Raw genomic sequence first — 23,315 nt, forward strand, 5'->3', positions numbered from 1 at the left:
TGCTGGTGCAGGGGGTTATTCTTCCCATGCCAGAACCTTTGCATACCTTGGTTGAACTTCAGAAGGTTCTTTTTCCATTTCTCCACCCTGTTGAGGTCCTTCTGAAGGGTGGCACAGCCCTTTGGGGTATCAGCCACTCCTCCCAGCTTTGTGTCACCATTTAACTTGCTGAGGAGGCCTCTGTCCCTTCATCCAACTCATTGATGGACAAGTTAAACAGTACTGGACCCAGTATTGAGTTTTGGGAGACAACATTAACGACAGGCCTCCCAATATACTCTGCCACTGATCATGACCTTCTGGGATCTGCCAGTTGCCCAGTTCTCAATCTACCCCACTGTCTACTCATCCAATCTTCACAAAAGTGTAGCTGCTTCTATTTCAAGGAGTCTTGGTTTTGAGGAAAGGATTGTGACGGCATATAGGGGAGGTTTGTAAATCAGTAGAGGTGACAAATGAGTAACAAAAAAATCTTCCCTTTTGAACACTTCCAAGGACTGGGATTTTACCACTTCCCTAGGCAGCTTTTTCCAGTGCTTAACTCCTTCAATAAAGAAAGTCTTCCTGATGTCCAACCTCAGCCTCTCCTGGCACAGACTGAGGTTATGTCCTCTTGTCCTGCCGCTTGTGTTTTGGGAGAAGAGACTGACCACCACATGGCTACAGCCTCCTTTCAGGTGGTTGATAAGGCCTCCCCTGTGCCTCCTTTTCTCCAGGCTAAACAGCCCCAGCACCGTCAGCTCCTTCTCATAAGACTTGTGTGTCAGATCCTTCACCAGCTCCATTGCCCTTCTCTGGACATGCTCCAGCACCTCAGTGTCCTTCTTGGAGTGGGGGGCCCAAACTGAACGCATGATTTGAGGTGTGGCCTCACCAGTGCCCAGGACAGGGTAGATTTTTTTTTTTTTTTTTTTTTTTTTTTTTTTCCTAATTGAGGGCAAATATTAACTAAGTTCCAGCACTGGCCATTTTTAGATAGTAAATATTTTGTATACAGATAATAAAAATTGCGGTGTTTTCACTAGAAGAAAGTGCACAGCCTGTCTAGTAGCTTGTTGCAGTGGCACAGTCTATTGAGTGATACTGGATGCTAGTGCCTACGTATGGTTTGTTGGTGCAATGCTGCCAATTCCAAATGATCCAATAAAAAATGCTGTTCCTTGTTCACGTAACAAAGGTTTTATTTGTAAGAAGAGTTGGCATCTTGGATTTAGAACTCTATGGACCTTTGACCTGGCCTGTTAGAAAAAATACCTTAGTAAGAACTCCTGAGGTGTGAGACAAAAGAACATCATTATCTGAGCCACTGAGGTGTGAAACAATAGCATCACTATTGAGAAAACCAAGCCATCTGAGAGACAAAAACCAAATAATAGAATTAAACAATGAATTATCATCATAACAGGAAAACTAAGATAGATGTAGAGAAGTGGGTTACTGAAGTGCTATCTAGTAATTTTTTTCATTTACTTCTCAGAAACTGGACAAAAATTAGTGAGCAAATAAAGTGACAAAGTTTTGAAAAACAATCCACTCAGTCAAGGTGAGAGGACTGTAAACATAGTCCATGGTTCTGAAATACTGACTGATGTGATAAGAGATTAAATTAACTTTTAAAAATTGAAGGTAGTTGAGAGAGAGATGATGAAGAAGGAGGAGGGACAACAAACCATTAGTTCAGCCTCCTGTGATCCAAATTAAGTTTGTCAGCTGGGCTTTGTGAGCAAAACTCATGTAAATTCTTACTGCTCATTGTGTACTTCATTAAGAAAAATATGAAGTGACATGCTCATTAAAATCCAGTAGAAATAAAGGCTCTGATGACTACAGATAGGCTATAAATAGTTGTGGAAAGCATGCCTAAAATTACTGGGATTTTCAAACTAAGAAAGTATTATGGTTAAATGTATAAAAATAGGAAAGATAATCAGGACCTTCTAGTATATCTCACAAAGCAAGAAGGAGCATGGATTTATTTTAAGAACCATGCAGAACTGACAGGAAGGTCTACTCTTCATAAAACACTTGATTGAGCTATGAAATATGTAATGAGAATGAATAATTTACTGAGGTTTCAAACCATTTTTCTTCCTATGAACAGAAAAGAGATAAAAAACTAGAAAAATTAAGAATTAAATTATTCCCAGGAGACATACAAATCACATACTTTGGCCTTAGAATAAAATATCCAAATATTACTGAGTAGGAAGAGTTTAAGTTGGAAAACAAGTTATTCCATATCTGATCATTGTAGTGTTTTGCACTATTTTCTAAAGACATATTTGGAAGGAGGACACCACACTAGATGGATACTTGTGGGATTTAGCCTGTCATCTCTCCTAGGATAGTCATGTAACTATTTGAGGGAAACCATGGCAATTGCAGGGAACTTCTCTGAAAAGCTCAGCAAGAAGCTGCTCTCAGCAAGAAGCTCTTGTCATTCACCTCTGACAAGGGCAAATGAATGCAGCCAAATATTCAGTGGTCATGGAATAATTTTGATGGCAATCCACTGCACCTTGTGAGTTCCAGAGTCAACTTTCTTATGGGAAATTAATAAGGATGTACCAAACCTTAAAAACTTTCTTCCTCTGTAGACAAAGAAATGTGAATGATTCTTGAACAAATGTATGGGAACATGTATCTGGCAAATGCACATTGAGAGAAAACAATTTTTTAATTTGTGGAAAGGCTGTTGCAGTGTAAGATTTATGTCTTCAAGCATTACTGTTCTAATAAAACACTGTTGATGTTACGATTGCAACGATTTTTAAGATCATGTCTGAAGAAATCCCTCCAGTCACACTTTTAAAAGTCTGGGATCTTCTCTCCTGTAAAATGTGTAAGAAATAGCAAAACTTGGTAAATACATTGTCAGAGAGAAGATCCTGTCTCATATGTAAGACCTTATGCTTTTCCATTCAGATTGCTGTTGCTGGTCTGTGGTCTTAGCTGAGTGTCTTCCTGGTGTTTTGTAGCTGAGCATGGCTAGTATTTCCTTTTCTTTTTTTTTTTTTTTTTTTTTTTTTTTTTTTTTGGAAGGCTGCTTCCTCCTTTTTCTCTTCCTATTACCTTCCTTTTAACACTCTTATTTACACTCTTCTTTTTACCCTTTCTCTTCCCCTGGCTGCTTTCTCCTGAGCCTTCAAGGAGTGATTTTATCACAGGCTCTAGTAGCAGTGGCACCTTGGACCTTGGACTCCAAGAAAGCCCAGGCAACCCCAGTTGACTGCTTTGTTATTTGTGACATGTCTCTGCATGACATTGCCTCATGCTCCGGATTTTGGGATAGTCACACAGTAACCATTGCCCTGTCTTTGTCACTATGGGCGTGTTTTGCCATGCAGAAATTCTTCAAGTATGTATCACACAGTTTTTGTTGGAGCACTGTGGTGGGTTGATGCTGGCTGAATGCCAGGCATCCACCGAAGGTGGTCTCTCACTCCCCTCTGTAGCTGGGCAGGGGAGAGAAAATGCAATGAATTAATGGACTGGGATAAGGCCAGGGAGAGATCACTCACCAAATACAGTCACGGGCAAAACACACTCCAACTGGGGATATTAATTGAATTTATTACTAACTGAATCCAAGCAGGTAAGAAGTAAAATGGGAAGCAAAGTAAACCTTAAAAACACCTTTTCCCCACACTTCTCTCCTTCTGAGCTCTACCTCCTCCCCTCAGTGGCACAAAGAGACAGGGAATGAGGGTTATAGTCAGTTCGTCACACATTATTCCTGATGCTGATGTGTAAACTGAGTCCTTCCCCTGCTCCAATGTGGGGTCCCTTCTACAGAAGTCAGTTCTCTGCAAACTGCTGGAATGTAGGTCACCTTTTCACAGTGTGCAGTCCTTCAGGCACAGCCTACTCCAATGTGGGCCCCCCATAGGGTCACTAGTCATACCACAGAACCTGCTCCAGTGTGGGCTCCTCTCTGCACAGGTTCCTGGCAGGAGCCTATTCCAGCATGGGTTTCCCATGAGTTCACAGCCTTGTCTTGGGCATCCACCTGTTCTGGTGCTGGTCTCTTTCATGGGCTGCAGGTGGATCTCAGCATCCCTGTGGACCTTTGTGGGCTGCAGGAGGACAGGGTGCTTCAGCATGGCTCTCATCATGGGCTGCAGAGGAATCTCAGACCTGGAGCACCTCCTTTGCCTCCTTTTCCACTGACTTGGTGTTAACAGGGTTGCTCCTCTCCCATATTCACGCTGTGCTGTTCTCTGGCTACAATTTCTGCTGTACAATAACCTTTACTTTTTTCTTCTTAAATATGTTATCACAAAGGTGTTGTCACCATTTCTGATTGGCCCAGCCTTGGCCAGTGGCACGTCCATCTTGGAGCTGCCTTGGACATTGGCTCTGCTGGAGATGGAAGAATCCTTCAGCAGCTTCTCACAGAAGTCACCCCTGTAGTGACTTCTGCTACCAAAACCTGGCCATGCAAACCCAATACAAGCACACACAAAAGACAGATCGTATTTAAGGAGCTTCTAGACTAAGTATTTGTGTCCTCAGCACCCATAATAAAAGACCTGAAGAGTAGCTTCTGCGGAATCAAACCATCCAGCAATTGCTGGAAGAGATCCTCATTAATGCTGAATTGTCATTCCTTGATTTCTTGTTTATACCTTTACAATTCTATATCTTTCAAGTGAGTGGTTTTCTCTTAAAATACCTACTTGCGTGATCCATGCAACCTCTGACTGTTTTCCCTTTCTTGTCTTGTGTGACTCAACTCTGCAGCTTTCCTTATGACTTTGTTACGAGTGATGGCCTAACCTTTGGGAGGGGGGAAGAAGATGGTAAGTCACTACCCAGCAGTAGTCAAGCAGACCCCATTATTTGGTGTCCACTCTGCATTTCAAATGTAATGTAATTTCCATTGCTAATCAAGACCTTCCAGATAGTTAGAACTAGTAACTCTAGATGTTCTTTTCCAGCATAGTGAATGCCTTTCAGCTGGGCGTACCAGTTGTCATGCATGACTGTGCTTGTGTTCGGTGTTCTCAGAACCACATGAGTTCTACCAGTACAAAGGCGTGCACTATTCTGAATCTTTGTAGGAAAAATGAAATAAAATTATATACATCTTGCTTGTTTCAAAATACTTACACACATTCCATCACCTTTCCTTCTGCTTTGGAGTCTTGCCAGACTGATAAGTGTTTCTTTGGAGGTGAAATTAGAGTAACAGACATCCTTTTAAATCTTTGCCTTGTGCAAAGGGTTCTTGAGACTAAAATGCTTATCAGGTCACAGCCAATTAAAACTGTGGTCTCATGTATGAGGTGCTAGGGAAAACAACATATGGACCACACATCAAAAAGGCTCCTTGTTATCATGAAGCTGTTGATAAGAACTTCTGTAATGAAGGGACAGTGCAGCCAAGTGCAGCCAATCATCCTGTAGACAGACATGTGATCCTGTCTACCTCAGGCAGAACCATGGTTCACAAAAAGGTCCACTCTCCAGTGGGCAGTAGTGGACAACAGACCTGGCATCTGCCATGTCTAGAAAAATCCTGCAAACAGATCAAGTCCTACCAAAAAAACCCACCAAACCCCACAACCTGTGAAATGAAGAGTTTGCTCAGGCTGAGTGATTGGTCTCTGTGAATCTCCTGATAGAGGACTGAAGATGTCAGTGCACAGCCTTTAGATATGATATTGGCTAAGACATTGATAGTCCCTCATCCAGTGGGGTACACTGAAGCCTTTGTGTCTTCTGTGCTTCTTCCATTTCTTAAAAGGGAATAAATACCATCAAAACTTCCATCAAGCACCTAAAATGTAAAATCCTGATGAAGATTCAATAGCCCTATAAGACTGAGAGCTTTGCAAGCAAAAAAGACTCAGTGATACATGATTTCATCATACCAGGACCTTTTCACAGCCAAAAATCTGTAGACAGGAAGTATTGAAAAAACAGGTAAATTCTCTGTTCTGTACTGCTGCCAAAAGAGGAAGGTTAATTGGCTCTAAAGGACACATGAAGGTTTCCAGTATTAAAGCAAACAAGTGTACCCCAAAGAGGAGATTATATATAGTCTCTTCAGATTGTTTGCAGAGCTTAAAATACTTGAATACCAAATAACCTGTAGATTAGGAATGAATAGGCAATACCCTTGTTAACAAAATCTCTATTGCTTTAGAATCATTTAGCATGAGAGACCAGAGTCTTCCTTTTTCACCAGAGCATTGCATTGAGGGAGCTGCCCCTGTTACTGAAAAGGGAATGTCTTCAGCTATTGACTTTTTCCTCTTTCTTACTATTTCAAAAAAGAACATAAAAAATATAGCTGGTTTTTTTAATTCTAACACAGAAGTTGGAGCAGGGATGAGAGCTCCCATAAAAGGCCAGAGCAGGCAAACTCTTGGAAGTATTACAGAACCACAGAGCACAAATTGTTACCCAGCTCAGAACTAAAGGCTTGCATTGGCATGCCATGCTTTATGTTGGCAAATCCAATGAAAAGCATTGCAGAAGCCTCATATAAGACACTGCAAAGTTAAAGCCTGAGCAGGCACAGGTTGCAGCAGAGGAGGTTTAAATAGGCTATTGGGAAAAGTTTCTTCACAGCAGCAGTTGTCAAGCATTGGAACAGGCTGCTCAAGGAAGTGGTTGAATCACCAGCCCTGGAGGCATTTATAAGTCATGAGGATTTGGCACTCAGAGACATGGTTGAGTGGTGGACTGGGCAGTGTTAGATTAACAGTTGGACTCGATGAAATTAGAAGCCCTTTCCAACCTGAATGAATCTACATGATGCACTTGAGAAATAGTCCAAAAAAAGAACTACCGCATTCTTGATGTTGACGAGTTTCTGACAACAAATTATGAAAAAAACAACATACCCTAGAGAAAAGAAGAAAGCTACAGACTTCCAGCATGCTTCTACAGCATCAAGTATTTTTTATAGCTAAATAATAATAATAATAAAGCAGATGTAAGAGTGGTCATGTAAAGGAAATACTTATGTAATATGAAGACAGCAAAAGGCTGGTTGGTGAGATTAGTGCCAAAAGAACACTACATAAATCATTGTCAAAGTAGCTTGGCCCTACGCTCCTAAGAAATTTTAAAAAGCCATCTATTTTTAAAAAGGTTAAAGCAATTTTTATTCCTCTAAAACTTACATGAAGATGTTTCTGTATTTTATTTTTCCCCTACACAATGCACGTTCGACAGCAAGGAGAGCCAGGGAATTAGTATCTGCTGCTAAAATGATTATCTAGTTCCTCAAGGAAAGTCGGATGATTGGGATTTTATGTCATATTTCTACACTTGCAGTAAGAATCAGTCTTTTATAGAAACAGGCATAAATTTTATTGAGTGTAAGAATACAAAAATTGACACATTAAACTGTACAAAAGGTACACTAGCACTAAATGAGGCAACTGTATCCATACAAGAGCCAACATTTACAAATGACTCATACTACTGAAATGTACAGGTGCCGTGGTACTTTCTCATTAAGACTTTATATTCCAATAAAGAAGCAAAACTAAAACCAAGAGCAGTAATTATGTTCTAGTGCCTAGTGCCTAAATTTAGAAGCCATATTCCAGAACACAAATCAAAAATAACTGCCTGACTTTCAATATCACAGAGAAAACATGTTGAACAAGGATTAAAAAATTCCCTCAATTTTAAAATTGTGAAGACATAGTACCTAGTAAGCATTGGCTGATGTTGAGCTGTTAGATTACAACACACAGCCCCACAGTATTTTAAAGAACCTAGATCCAAATTTGAAGTGGTTCTAAGGGCAGTTTAGCTTAACTGACATACAGACTAATAACAAACACATTACCAATGTTACTAACATGATTTTTTTTATTATTTGGACTACTTTAATTTCAGAATATTACATTGGCCAGTGCATTAAGCAAAGGCATTGTGATTCTTTGACCCATGTTCATTAGGGCCCATGGAAATGCCATTTATTTTGCTCTCATTTAATCAACTGACTACTGCACGTGGCAAGGAACATACAGATGCTAAAAACACAAGATCAGTTATAGAAGCAGAGATAAACAGGTATGGGGGAGTCAAAAGAGAGCATAGCCCCTAAATAAGCACATAGTTTAAAGGAATGTGGTTCTCATTTGCAGCTTGTAGTTTTGCTCTCTTAGATTATCTAAAACTACCTTGCTTTAGATAACAAAAATGTTAAAGAGATCACAAAAGGAAAAAACTGAAGAGAAGGAACTGGGATATAGTAAAGACAGTTTGTTACAGAAAACAAAAAGTAAGTCTGTAAAGGTAAGAGAAAAGAGGACAACAAAAGAAAGCATAAAAACTTCCCACCTGTCGGAAGACTTTTCTAGCTGTCAAATTAGAATTTTGGAGTATAAAAAAGGAACAGAAAATTAGAAGCTTAAATAATGTCATCATTATCATATCTGAAACAAAATACTCGTACCAGGGCCAGAAGATTCACGCACTCTGTTAAGAACAACTGAGTTTTAAACTCATTCTGCAAAAATAGCCTAGAATTAGACAATTCAGTTTTTATCTGCAGTCTGTGTTTAGATGGTCTAACTCAAGTTTTGTTGTGTATCCTAGGCATCCGTGCTGCATTCAAATATTGTAGAATTGAGGAGCAGCTTCCTTTGTCTATCAGCTGCTAAATGCCTTTAAACAACTGCAAAATTGTTTTTATCTTTGCATATTTGAATGTCTGTCCTCTAAAAACAACACTCAAATACTTCAATGCTTTCATTAGGAAATACCATCATAAACTATCCAAGATATGGATGCTGGGTTTTATTTATTTATTTTTTAACACAAAATTATACACAGAATAGATAAAAATATACTACTTTCACATAGCATCAATCCACTTTTTTCAAAGTATTTGGACCAGAGCTGCCTATACAGTAATTCTACTGCTACTTTCCTGAGGAAAAGTCAAAGTCTGTCCAACTGGCTAACAAGAAGAATACAGACATTTTAGACCATTTTGATGCATCTAACATGCACCAAACCTACAAATTATTAGATATACAGCCAGAATTTATATGATGTCCTATTTAGAGCTTTGTCTGGTACACGTATTCAAGAAGTTCAGTGAAGTTTCATCTGGGAGTTTGAGCAGCTAAAGACAAAGCTTGGTTTTCAAACTACTGTGTTTCTTTTTCTAGATTATTTACAAGACTACTATGTAAGGACTTATCTTTTCAAAAGAGGTTTTGATTTTTTAGTCATGTAAGAGGTGTCTCTGTGCAGTTTCATAGGTAACTGAACAAGCAGAAGAGAGACATTTACATTTAGTCTTGCTAGCAAAATAAGGCTTGGGGAAGGATGTGAACTGTCTGTGACGTGCGTGCCCTAAACGCATACATATGCTATTGAAAGTACAAAGTCTGAGCAAAGCATTTTTTAAGAAAATGCAAATATTTTGTTTAATTCTTAAATGTATTTGTGTCAACAAAACAAAGAATGTTCGTAACTACTTCCTTCCACTTAAAACCAGTTTCAGTGCTAAACACAGCTAAGTACCCATCCCTTTAGAAGGCAGCACACTAGAGCTTCAGAAATGCAACATTTTTATCTTCATCACTCTAGTGATTAGATACTTTCAGCCTTCTTTTTATAAGTGTCTAGAATGTTGCTCAAGTGTGACAATAGATCTTCAGGCATGAATTCTTCATCATCTTTGTAAATTCTTACATTCTGTTCATCAAGGTATTTCTAGAAAAGAGGTACAGAAAGTTTTATTAGCTCTATCATAGTCTGCATTTTACTCATTCTGCTAAAGCATTTTAAGCAGTCATTGCACAGGTTAACTGATTTCAGTTATACAGTTTCCTGAAAGACATCTATCAGAAGCAGGTTTAACTTGACAGGATGTTACTGCTGAAACTTAATGATCAATTCTGATTATTTATACCAAAGGTTTTGTCAGAAAATTTAACTAGAATCCGTGGACTCAGGGCAGCAGCTAAATAACTGATACTTCCTTAGAAAGAGTAAGCTCTAATTTCCAAGTGTTTAACTGCAAATGTCTCTAGAGAGATTTAATTCTGAATATCAAATTTTAGCTTACCACTATAGATGCTATATGAGTAGCAACTGTTTCTATAAGACGACTCAAGTTAGCACCAATTTTTCTCTTCTCTTCTGTTGTTGTTTGCAAAACAACTTGATATCTAAAAGGTAAAGATACTCAGAAGGTCATGTCCATAATTAGAGAATTCCTGACATTTAAAACAATCACTTCAAATCTGATTTATCACCATATTTAGCCATACTTTTTTTCCATTAGTATTAATTTGAACCATGTTACAATATATTACAATATATTAATACTCAACTTAAAAAAAACCAAAGGACTGTATTATGCTCACTGATAAGAAACAATGTACCTTAGAGTCCGAATGCTCTTTCCAGACTTTGAGGTATAAAATGCAGTTGTCACGTAAGTTTGGAAACAAACTAATTTCTTAGCTATAACCATATATAAAAAAATATAATATGGAAAACAGGAGTTCTGATACAGCAGAAAAATATTTTAGCAAAATACTAAAAATGCTGATGTTGAGGAAAAACATCTTTCAGTTGTTAACTTGCGAAATTAATACACTGAGATGGATACGTGCTGAAACAACTTTATGTTACATTCAAGGAAATATCTTTATCCTTAAAAACCAAAATAAACAAGGCAAACATGGAAATTATGAATCTTACTGTCTTTGGAGATCATGCAATTCATTTGTGGCTTCACTGAGACCTTCATAGACGCCACTCTCAAGTAACTGTTTATGCTTCTTTAACGATTCCAGTTCATTTGCACATTTCTGCTCTTCCTCTTCTATCTCCTATAGACATAAGGAAAGAGGAGAAAAAATGGCCTTTCTCAGGTATATCCTATTGCTTGAATTCAAAATACAAAAAAGCGGCTCCAAGTTCAGAACTGAAAAAAAAACCCTCAAGGACATCCCTCCCAAACCTAAAGTTTCAGCGGTTTTCTGTATCATCCCCATCCCAGAATAAGCCTAACCATCTCTTTATTCCTTTAATCAAATTTAAAGGCTCGTGTTGCAGCTATTTTCCCTTCAGAGGAAGGGAAACCTTTCCCTTCAACACTCAAAAAGTGTTGTTTACTACAAGATAGTCTAAATAGCTTAGAAATGGCACATCATGAACAACTGTTTCTAGGTTAAAAAAATACAACCACATTTGAGTAAGAAAACAGGTTTTCCTTTTTGTCTGAAAGAGAGTACAATTCCAAATAATCATCTCTTCAAGGAGAATACATCTGTTGGTGCTATACAATCCACAAAACCAACAAAATTCTGCCTTCAACTCAACATGCAATTCTGGTAGATTACTGAAATATCATCCTTCAAAAATAATTTTAATACTTAAGACTTACAAACAGCATTTTAAAAATTAGAAGAGGAATTACATGACTATGTCTTATTATAAACATCTGGCGGCAAGTGTGTATTTTATGAACTTAACTTTAGAGAAAAGTATATGCAAGAGCACAGACCAAAAGCTAAATGTCATGTTGTTTTGCAAAATATAAACTAAATTAATTGCCTTTATATACCTATATATACCTACCTCAGCAGGTATTAGTAGTGAAATAGCCCTGTTTCATGGCTGTAGCACAGGAGTTTGGATTTACAACAGCATTTATGGTAAATACTGGCTTAGTTCAATGAACATTTTTCTGCAGAGCACCGCAACCCCACTAAAGCAGTGTTGTCAGAGGAGTTGGGAGGTACCGAAATACCCACTCAGTTTTTAACAGAGAGGGCTATGTTTTTAGCTGAACTGCAAGTGGGGAAAAAGATAGGGACTGCTCCTGTGCTGGGAAAGGAAGCAACAGTTTCAGATCATTAAAACAATTTAACATGCTTTTGGTCAATCCCTGTTTTTCTTAGTTTTTACAGAAGCTGATTAAACATGTTTAGTAAAAACTGTAAATGTATTTATTATATACAAATTGATTAGACAAGGCAGATTCTGTTAATCCTAAAATCTCCTTCAAGCACATGTCTGGAGACATCCTGAGGTCAGATGATTGTTGCTGCTTTTATTACTGGATGCAGTAATTTATGATTTACAGGATCTGCTACAATATGATGTCAGATTCTCTTGCAAGAAAGTGAAAACTGATGCAGTTAAGATAGCAGTCAAATCACTTTTCTGAAAAGAATGAAAAAATCCTGTAACAGGAAGGGAAGAAGGCAAAGGCAGAAGCCCAAACAAAAATGCAACCCAAAAATTTATCTATAAATACAAAAATTAAGGATAAGGGTATCATTAAGGATAAGTTGTCATCAAGCTGTAAGAAGTTCTACCTTAAGCTTCTGCTGGTAAAGATCATCCAGCTTTTCAGCTTCTTCTGTCAGCATTTTCACATTGCGTTTCTTGTCCTCTAGCATTACATTCACCTATGATGAAAACATAACCAATGAAGTATAGTTCAAAAAGAATTCCAACATATAAGGCCATGCCATCACAAACCACATCTGGTAGCTCCAAAAAAAACCAATTAAACTAGGCTAGGCTGGGATGGCATTACCTTTCTTCATAGCAGCCTGTATTATGCTTTGTTTTGGATAAGGGGCTAAAACAGTGTTGGTAACCAATGTTTTGGCTACTGCTGAAAACAGTGCTAGCACAGCATTCCAAGGCCTTCTATTCCTCCCAGGGCCCTTCACTGAGTAGGGCAGGGACAGGCAAGAGACTGGGAAGGTGCATAGCCAGGCCAGCTGGCCAAGAGGACATTTCATACCACATAACATCATGCCCAGCAATAAAAACTGAGGTAAAGGTAGAAGAATAAGGAAATAAAATTTTCCTTCTTTCAATCCATCCCAAATCCAATATTACTAAAATTCTTCCTGATGACAATTTGTCAGTGATGGTAAGGCACACAATCAACTGGAACGGGCAACTTAAAAAACAAATACTTCCAATGTTTATGGTCAAATACATGTAAGCTACATAAACTTTAATTCAGGGAATACACAATATTTCAACCAACAAAGACCCCAGTTCTTAGAAAAACTTCTAGGTTCCATCGCAATTAAAGCAGTTTTCTCACAGCTTCTCCCCCTCCACTTGTCCTCAGAAAAACCCCAACCAATCCAAAAAACCAACCCACCACACCACACTTTACCCATGCAAAAGGTTGAATGAAAGCAGCAGATAAGGTTTTAGGGGTGGTATCTTAGTGTTAATCTTCATTAACCAACGCACCTGTTCCAAAGTATCTTCCAAAGTCATCTTCCGTTGAGTAGCTTTACTAATTTCTTCCTCAGTGTCATTGATGATCTCCATGAGGGGAGCCTGTAATACGCATACAAGAAGATCCAACAAATGCAATTTGCTTATTTGAACCAAGATGTACCCCAGTACATCTTTTCCTGTTATTTTTTTTTAGGCTACTATATTCTCCAATACCAAATTTCTTTCACATACTACAATGTAATTATGGTGACTCATCACACAAGCTTTTCAATGACATTTCATTGTGAGCTTGAGAGACCTTCCCAGCATTTCCAAAGAAACACACCTTTTTTGTGAGTGGTATCTAAAGCCTTAAGTGTTGACTTTACTTACCTTGATCTGAGTTCTGTATTTGACGAGGCAATTTGGTCCTGCCTCAGGATTAAACTGAATCTCAAAGTCGTGGCCTTTGGAATTCTCTGCACTTACTGGAATTAATTTCAGCTTTCGAGCCAGTTTATGATACTCTGCCAGTTGCATTTCGATCTGCTCAGAGAAAAGGGCACAAATCATAGAAGAGATACAAGTGAAAAGATTTGCAAGAAGTATTCATATAGTACCTTAAACAAGTTCCAGAGTTACTCTCTATAGCCATAATTCCTTGTTACCCCACAGTATTCAAGAGCTGTATGTAATGCCAGTCCAGCAATTTGCTGCATTAGGTGCTGTTTTATGATTCTTTCAGAGTTTTCACACTGAGGTTTCTTAGTGTATATGGCTGAGAACACTGAATGGTTTCACCCGTGGTTTTCCATATTCATTTGCCTCAAGTTTTTGAGAATTAGCTGATAGGGAACTAAAAACATGGTGGAAAATAATACTAAACCAATGATCAATTATCAGGTCAATATGCCTTCCCTCATTAGTTTTGACTTGCCACACATCATAGTAACAAACTAACTTGAGCATGCCTCTAAACAAACTTTATTAAATGCTCTAATTTCTAATTAATAAGTGCTATTTATATGCAAATGTTAAAAAACCCATGTTTTTTTTTTTTCCAGTTTTATGTATAAACTCATACTTTCACATGAGGATTTAAGTTAATACAAGTGCTTGATAAAGGGTAACCCTACCAAATATATTTGTAACTTTTTTCTTTAGTTCACCAATTGGCAAAGCAGAAGCTTTTAAATCCCATCACTTACAGGACTATATCTTTTCATTCTGTTTGAAGGGATTGAACTTAGCCCTTGAAAAATGGTACAATTTCTACACAAAGAACTAATCAGGCCTTAATGCATGCAAAGCTATTGATTCAAATTCACTGGTTTTGCCTTACTTCCTTGCTCTGAAATATTAACATTAGCCTGTAATTTCTTGTGTTATCAAAGCATGGCATGCTAATGTTATCAAAGCTCTTAATGCTATAGTAGCGAGAGCTGACAGCTCTTCATATTCTAGATACATCTCTTGTGATACAGAAAAAAAATTACATTTTCATTAAGCGCAAAACAGAAAATGGAAAATAAAAAAGGAAACATTTTTCAGAAGTATTGTAAACAGAGGCCATTCTTGTCAGTGTTGCCTGGTTAGATACATGTAGGGTGGTGTTAGATTATTTAGCAAAGAAATTATCAAGACTCCAATTTTAAGCGTGCATGATGAAAACTAGCAGCCACCTCTGAGTGTAGTGGGGTTTTCACATACCGCCTCTTTATTCCTAGCATATTTTAGCTCTTCATTCCACAGCTGATGTTCTTCTGCTTCCAGTTCCTTAGTCAGCTTGTTAATGGTTTGCTGCAGCTCATTTCTCTCATGATTTATTCTCTCAATGTCCGCAGCTGAGTACTTTTGGTTATCTAAGATGTGCCGGAGCCGGGCATTCTCCTGCTTCGTTGCTTCTACTTCCATTTCTAAGTTCATAAAACATTTGTGAAATGGACATAAAATACCAGCCTAAATACGTAAACCTCACCTCTGTATTTTATGAGTAAATAACATCATTATTACATGACAGTACTGTTTCATTACTCCAGTGTACAAAGAGCTATTAGACAAAAAAAAAATCTTTATTAGCAATCCATTCTGGAAAGTATATTTGTAGCATCATCCTACTCCAAGTATCTCGCTCTGTCCTCAAGCTAAGATCTACAATTATTTGAAGACTATTTCTAGTTTCACTGTCCTGACTGTGATTAAGCCTCCTTACCTGCTGTCTCAACTTCATCATTAACACTTTCCAGTTTTTGATCAAGGATGGCTATATGAGATTCCAGATTAGCCAAATAAGCCTGGTATTTCTGGACGTCTGCTTGAAGAGACGATTTCACATTTCGTAGCGTTACTCTACGATCCTAGGAAATGGGTGAAAAGAACAACCACTCTTAGATAAATATAAAATAATTCACTTTCCAGACAAGACAGTAGCATAATTGATCAATATCAGTAGCACAAATATAAAACTAAAGAACTTTAATAATTTTTTATCTCTGTGACAGCTAAGTCAAGTCAAGCATCTTTAACAGCAAAGAAGGCTGAAAAGATTCTTGCATTTCAGCATTAAGTCTCTCATTTGCATCAGACACTACTTTAGACAATTATTACTACAGGTAGTTCATAAGTTAACTCTAATGATATATGGAGGGCAGATAAAACAAGGGCATGGAAAGCTGGGAATATACTCAGCACATTTTGCACAGTTGGCAGGAATCTCAATTTGCCACCTGCATAGATACTAACCCATTTTTAAACTCAGGATGTATTAAAAGCAGAATCCAGCTTCTCAAGCAAAGTATTTCCCATAAAATATGTTGTTACCACTGAATCCCATGCCTCATATTTGAATACCAAAACATTTGAAAAAATAATATTGAAATTTATATTAAAAAAAAAGTGGTTCAAGCATTTTATTAATATTTCAGTCAATATAAGACATTATCGCCTGTAAATATCTGCACATTATCAAACAAATGGTTACTGAAGACTCCAAGAAAAGCCTTGCTCTATAATGGCATAGAGTCTGTAAAAACCTGGCCTAATTAAAATCACAAAGCACTGAAAAAGTTCCATTTGTTATGTGTCATAAGTATCTTCATTCAGAAATGGTCAATATTATAAAATTCAACTCCACCATAAAAACAGACACAATTTACTAACCGGCTCACTTTCCTTTTCTTTTTCTAGTCTTGCAATCTCTTCTTGAAGCCTTTTGTTTTCAGCTGCTAAACTTTCCATCTGGAATGGATCTATATTAAATAAATCCTCTGTGGGAGAGCAGAATAGAGAGTGAAGTTACAAATTCGTCTCAATATCACCACCTATTTTGAGTATCTGAACTTTAGCTTCAGCACAGTAAGTACCCATTATCTGGATAATTATTTTACACTAAAGAAATATCTAAAAACAACCAAGAAACTTATCAGAAAAACCTTTCATTAAAATGAACCAGGCAAAAACCCCAAAACAAACAAGAAGAGACATGGGTTTCTCAGGCCTCATGTCAAAGTCACTCCCAAGAGGTAAGGGTTTCCAAACTCTCATACAGCCCACACTACAGGAGAGTATGTAAGTCTATATGGACCATCTTGTGAAGCTAGAACAAATCAAACTTATTTAACAACCTCTTTCTTATCCATATACTTCCTTGCTTCTTGAGGCATCTTTTCCCTAACTTCACTTGGCCTTTGCCAAAAAATGGGATGATTATTTTTTCCTAATATCCAGTAACAGTATGGTAGCTTGTTTCCTCTCCAACTGGACTCCAGTTTGCAAACAAAGGGCTCTTAGTCTGGCCTTTCATAGGAGAGCAAAGAAAGTAAGAAGTGTTTTTCTTCCTTGTTCTCACATTGTGTTTGTATTTGTGTAGGTGGTGAAATGAGTGAGTGAAAAAAACGTAATAATTTTCTACATCCCTGAACACAAACACCTGTGCTTCAGGTGCATGCTGAATCACATACAGGAACCCTCACAATGGAGTCTGGAACTCCTGCAGACTCTTTTCAGATCTTTCAAAAGCTGAACTTTCTTATCAGGTCTGCATCCTCTGAAAATATTTTTCTTTTTTTAAAGTGTTAACTTTGCCAGACAGAAACAAGAGTCATCTGCATAGATGGCATTCACATCTGAAGAACTGTATACTGGTTTTCCGTGACAAAGACATTAAAAAACAAGGTGACACAGCTACAGCTGACAGCAGATCATAACCTAACCATCTGTACTGCTAAAAATATATATAAAAAAGAGAGCATTAAGTTGAAGTAACTGAAACGTACTTAGGAATTTCAGACTCCCTTAGATCACTTTCACTTGTAAACTGAAAAAACTGATGCTAGGAGAAAAGAAACCAGTAACACAATTGAATACTTAATTAAAATTTGAAAACTTACTTAATTTTGACTGCACTTCAGCATCCAACTCTTCAAAGGTATCTCTCCCTTTCATGAAAAGATCATAGCACTTCACACAGTAGTCCATGAAAAGCTGAAAACAATTTAAAAATCTTTCATTTCAACAATTCCAAGGCCTATAAAATATCTGGATAGTCTAAAGCTATTCAATCAGTGGAATTAAACAGACAGCAAAAATATCTTTAATGCTTTTGTAAAATTAAACTTTTTTCCTCCCTTTGAACATAGAATGTCAAGATTATATTCAGGCAGAAACAGACACCTATAATTCACATTAAGAAAGGTCTGGAAATACTGTATTTTTTTTGGGATAATTAACAAAGATTGTAGGTACAATACTTAAGAATTTTTCATCTTGATGCATATGATTCTCTCATAGTTTATGGAAACTGGAAATCTGTTTAACAGACCTCTTCTATAAATATGACCATTAAAATTCAGATCTGCAGATGTCAATATACTTATCTAGAATTAAAGAAAGGTTATGCAAAACAAATTTGCTAGACACTAAGACACAGATGTTTCAGAAGCAATTACACCAAATTGTAATTTTGTATCAACATATATGCATAAATGTCAGTGTAGAAGGACGTATTTAGTTCAAAAGCATTTTTACTTGCCAACCATCAGGTTGTAACCTTAGTCCAAAATTATGATTTTACGTGATTTTTGCAATTTCTAATTAAATGTTTTAGCTTATAATGCAACCCTGTCCAAACACCTGCTGTGAGTTAACACTGAGTTAAATCTGAGTAGTTCTAATAATCCATGATAAATAAAGAAGAAAGCAATCTGTTGGATTTTTAAGAGCCTGAATTATACTGCCACCCTATTTTGTGGCTCAGAAATAAAACTTTACAACCAATTTTTACATAGTAAACTGAGTAGATATTGGCACAAGTCACTATATTTAGAATTAAGTCACTGTCTTTACACTGCACTGCTGTTAAATTCAGAAGTCTTGAGTGCTAAAGCAAAATATACCAGAAACTCTACTAAAACAATAAACAGCATAATGATTCCCTTTCTCCACAAAGGAGAACTGAAACAGTAGATTCTTGGAGAATAAGGCAAATATAAAATAAGGAGAACATTTTGTTTAATACCCAGTCTTCACCAATAGACTGATCATGATACCTGCTCAGGAAATAGTTGATAAGGTTTTTATATAATGCTACTCTACTTCCTAGAAAGCATTGTGAATATAAAAGGCAAAAGAATCTATAAATACATGACACAACAATCTAAACTGTAATTAAATTGTGTTGTTGTTACAGCACATGGCAAAATTCAATTGAGCAATTCTGATTCTAATTTCCTCTTTATGGTACCTTATTATGTACAATTCCATCATCTGTCTCTCCTCCCCAGCTCTGTCTGTCATCAAAGGATGGTGCATTTTCCCTGATCGCATTGTATAGCTGAAAAGCAGAGGTGCACACACAAAGAGCAAATGTGAAGACATCCATTAGTTTCCATACTGGTTTCATGAAAAGAAGCAGAGTAACACTGGATTATGATTTCAGCAAGCAGGTTGGAATGAGCCTGTGTTGAGTTGACTAAAGACACAGGTAAAGAAGCGTGAACTGAATAGTCAACACTGCCAAGTTGTCTTGTGTCTTTTGCGCAAAAAAGGACAGGATTTTCATAGGTGCTCAATTCAGCAGCAGTCAACTTCTGTCACAGATGCCAAATTTTGCTCAGACCTGAGCTGGCAGCAGTTACCACTGCTAAAAACCCAAACAAACCAAACAAAACCAAAATTAAATAAAAACACCCCACCCAAACACAAAAGTTGCCACTTTGTATCAGAATCATGGGATATTTGAATAATTTCAATTGAGAATTCCATCCTTAGATTTCAAATTTAGGAGAGAACAGCAGATGTCACATTTGCACTGCAGATACACATTCTATTCCGTGATTATACTCATTAACTTCTCATGTTTAATGTATTTATAGATCAGAATTTCACCATCTTTTTCATACATTAATTTATCCAGTGCATACATTTAAAGAAAAAAATTATCATAATATAACATGAAAAGCTCACTTTAAAAGTTACTAAAACATAAGGCTAAGGGTCATCTCCCAGATGACAGCTAAGAACATGTATGTCTACATATATGTTAAACAAAGAGATTTGTAGAAAATATTTACTAGATCCATATTGAAAATAACCTTCCAGCCTGGAAAGTGGAAATATTTATCTTAAGAGAAACATTACCTTGACACAATCAATTAACCAAACCAAAGCTGCCACAATCTGAGGCCAGGTGTGTGGTGCTCCCACAGTGTACATGGAGCTTTTTGACAGAGCAAAGGGGTACCTGTATGGCCAAAGAAGATGCATTTTTAATAGCTGTGGCAGTGATGAAAACAAACCACCACATTTTCATATGTAGATGAAAGCACAGAAGGAAGAGCAAACTCAATTGTACTGTACTTCAAAGGAAAAGAGTTGCATTCTTCCAGTACTATTTTATTCAATTATCATGGATTTCTCATTTTGTGATTCATAGAATATCTTGGTTTGAAAGGAATTCGTAAGGATCAACAAATCCAACTCCTTACTCCTCATAAGACTGCTTACAACTAAATCATATGATCAAGAGTGTCGTCCAGATGTTCCTTGAACTCCCAAAACTTCAAGTGACTTGCCAGAATTAGTCTTTTTATCCAGAATTATACTCTTGGTGGAGCAGAGTGTAATCCTTTTCAACATTTCAAGCTATGTCAGCAGTTTCAAATGTTATAGATTAAAACAAAATTTTATTAAAATGCTGAGAAGTGAACAAAAAAGATTTACACCGACATTTAAGGAGCCCTGGCACTTTGACACCATCATAGGTTCAAATCTACAGCAGTAAAATACGCTCCCTTTTTTTTTTAATGAGACTGAAAATTCACAATTATCAACAGTCAGAGGATTTTCTTTCTTGGAAAGCATTGGGGCATCAATGATTTCAAACACTGAACAAATTCAGCAATAAACCACTCAGCTGCTTAGCATTTTTTTCACCTCAACAGTAATTTTTATTATTTCAACATTCTGCTTTGAAAGCAGAATGAGAAAAATGGCAGGAAAACATATTTTAAACTAAATTAAATTTGTTTAAACTAAAATTAAATTTAATTGTCTTGATCCAAAATTCTGGAAACTTCAGTTCTTAGATTCTAACAGAATGAACAGAAAGGTCTGTAAAAGAAAATTGTGTCTTGTCTTTCAAAGTTCTATACAAATAATCAATTAAATTTTACATTACAAAGCAAGATTCCAAGAGCTTATAGTTCTGCAAGTTCAAATATAAAATGTATAGCAGACACTGAAAACAAGAGAGTAAACCTAGAGCTAAACAAAATCTCATCTGAATAAAGAAATCTATCCATTCTCCCCAGCTACCAATGCAGAATTCTTAGCTTTTAAATTTCTAGCCATAGCATATCTATTCAGCCCAGGAGACTAACAATAATCATCTTACCCAAGATCTTTAAAAACTTTGGGAATCTCCTCTTCAAATTTTGAGTCAGGCAGCTCATAAGAAGGGCAGAGGAATTTATAGATAAAGGTGAAGATCTTTAAAAAGTCCTTAACTGATGGAGACTGTAGTGATTTCATGGAAACATTGTGGGCATAAGCATTCTCAACAAGGAACTGTGCAAACAAAACACAGAATACCAGTCACTAAATAAAATTTATAGTTGAAACCAAGGGAAATAACCATTTTGATTAGCACATTTTACACTTCATAACATAGATGCAGAATAAGTTAATATGTTACCTCACAAAGCTTCTTGATACATTGCTGGATGAATGCCTTGTCATGAAGGGGCCTGGGATCCTTTATCTTTTCTGTCCCAAACACACCGAACTGGCTGCTGCGTGACCCTCCAGCCCCACTCGCTCTAAGGACAGACAATAAATACAGGTCTTGTGACAATACCTATAAAGAAGAACTCTCTTCATGTTTAAGTCACAACAACTGCTATGTTTATGTTTTCTTTGCATTTGTGATACAAAGTGATACTTGAAGTTTTCTTTTCATTTAAGGTCATTGGAAAAACTTCATCAACCTGGAAGCTACGATGCCACATGTACAACAAAGGGATTACTGCATCCTAGATTAATACTTTCTTCATTTTATGGAAAGAAATAAACTTTTAGAGAGCATAAAAATACCCCAAAGATGAAGAAAAAATCATGTTGGTGACTGTAAATAAACTCTAAAATATTTAAGGAATATTTAAAAGGAATAGACCCCTACAACACTGGAGTACTATCAAAGAAGATACCTCATGACTTTCTGTGTTGTGGGTAAGCAGAAAGATTATAGATTTTTGGAAGGTTTGTATCTTAGAGAGAGGAAACTAACACAAAGTATACTTCAGATGTCATTCTTCCTTAAACAAGAAAATGTATTGAGATACTCTTAAGATCTGCAGTGCACATCATTCCCAAAATAATAAAAAAAACCAGCTCCCAAAGCAATTCCTGCTCCACAGCATTGTTTAGTGACTAAGGACTGGAGGAAGGCAGACCTGATCTGCTTGCCTCAGATCCATTATTCCCTATAATGAAAATCTATCAAGAAAGAAAAATGACAAAATTACCTGCGGACCTTTTTTGTTTTAACAAAACAAGTGCAGTGAACACTTACAGTGCAGAGAACAAAAGCTATCCGTACCTGTTCCCAAAACAGCTGACTTTTCTTTCTGAAGCTCCAGATGCAGGTTTGGTCATGCTCAGCTTCCCAAAGGTGCTTCTGTCCTTCCTGAGGAACAGAGAGAAGGATTTGAGTGACTAGTTCCACCAATTCATATTTTGCTCGTATCAGAGCAAAATACACTATACAATGTATTCCTAAGCACCTTCATCCCAGCAACCTCTTAGAAAGGTCAACTGATGCACCCAGCCGCCTCCTAAGAAATATGTAAGTGCTACCATTTGAAACCTGACACAGGTACACAAAAAGGTTAAAGCAAGTAGTTTTGCAAAACTGGAGCATGTGTTCAAACATCCTTGGATGTAAGGAGCCTTCTTCTCACTGTTTCAATTGTTTTCCCTCAGTTGCTACTCACACTCAAACACACTATGATAAATCTCTTCAGAATTAGTTGTATATACTTATTTTTAGGAACATGACCAGCAAGACTTACGTCTGAGGTGTCTGAAGACCCATCTTGTTGTTATCCTGCACTCTCAGTGCCATCATAGATTGTCGACTGCTGCTTCCAGCAATACTTGAGCTTCGCCTCATTGTGACTGCTGTAAACCACAATCCCTCAGTATTCCAGCAGTATCAGAAAATCCGGGACCTAAGGGTATTTTCTTTTCTAAATGCCACAACAATTTTCCAAAGGCTTGGAATAAACAAGTAGACCTGTACATCAGACCAAAAAGAAAGAAGAAAGAAAAAAGATTTTGTTAGACTCTGGAAATATGTAAGAGCAGCTACAGTCTTTTAAATCAACCGTTTTATTGATAAAAGTGTCAGTGCTTGTTCCAAACCTACTGTTTTGCCTTTCTTTATATTTGGTCACTTCAAACCTACAGGTTCCAAAAGCAAAAGAGCTTGAGAAATTTTTCATTTCAGTCCACTGGGAGAAAGGCCACATTACCACGAGTACACAAGTACTGCTTACAGCACTTAAGCCATACATCAGCTCCTGAGATGCTCATTCTGAGCCTACCCATTCCTCTGCAACTGATCTCCC

At 37.1% G+C, this 23,315-nt stretch overlaps 1 protein-coding gene across 1 annotated transcript; it reads right to left on the bottom strand.

Moving 5' to 3' along the window:
- Positions 1 to 9,395: 9,395 nt before the first annotated feature.
- On the bottom strand, positions 9,396 to 22,867 carry NDC80 (NDC80 kinetochore complex component). Its single transcript, XM_041477722.1, has 16 exons — positions 22,758 to 22,867; positions 22,286 to 22,372; positions 21,383 to 21,506; positions 21,083 to 21,255; positions 19,828 to 19,930; positions 18,932 to 19,021; positions 17,580 to 17,673; positions 16,351 to 16,457; positions 15,404 to 15,548; positions 14,902 to 15,107; positions 13,585 to 13,737; positions 13,222 to 13,311; positions 12,318 to 12,410; positions 10,693 to 10,823; positions 10,052 to 10,154; positions 9,396 to 9,696 (listed from the first exon to the last, which is right to left on the bottom strand). The coding sequence occupies exons 1-16, from the start codon at positions 22,856 to 22,858 to the stop codon at positions 9,574 to 9,576; spliced, it is 1,923 nt and encodes a 640-aa protein (XP_041333656.1). The 5' UTR covers positions 22,859 to 22,867; the 3' UTR covers positions 9,396 to 9,573.
- Positions 22,868 to 23,315: the final 448 nt, after the last annotated feature.

The sequence above is a fragment of the Pyrgilauda ruficollis genome, unplaced genomic scaffold, assembly GCF_017590135.1.
Source record: "Pyrgilauda ruficollis isolate IOZ18807 unplaced genomic scaffold, ASM1759013v1 scaffold41, whole genome shotgun sequence".
Lineage (NCBI taxonomy): Eukaryota > Metazoa > Chordata > Aves > Passeriformes > Passeridae > Pyrgilauda > Pyrgilauda ruficollis.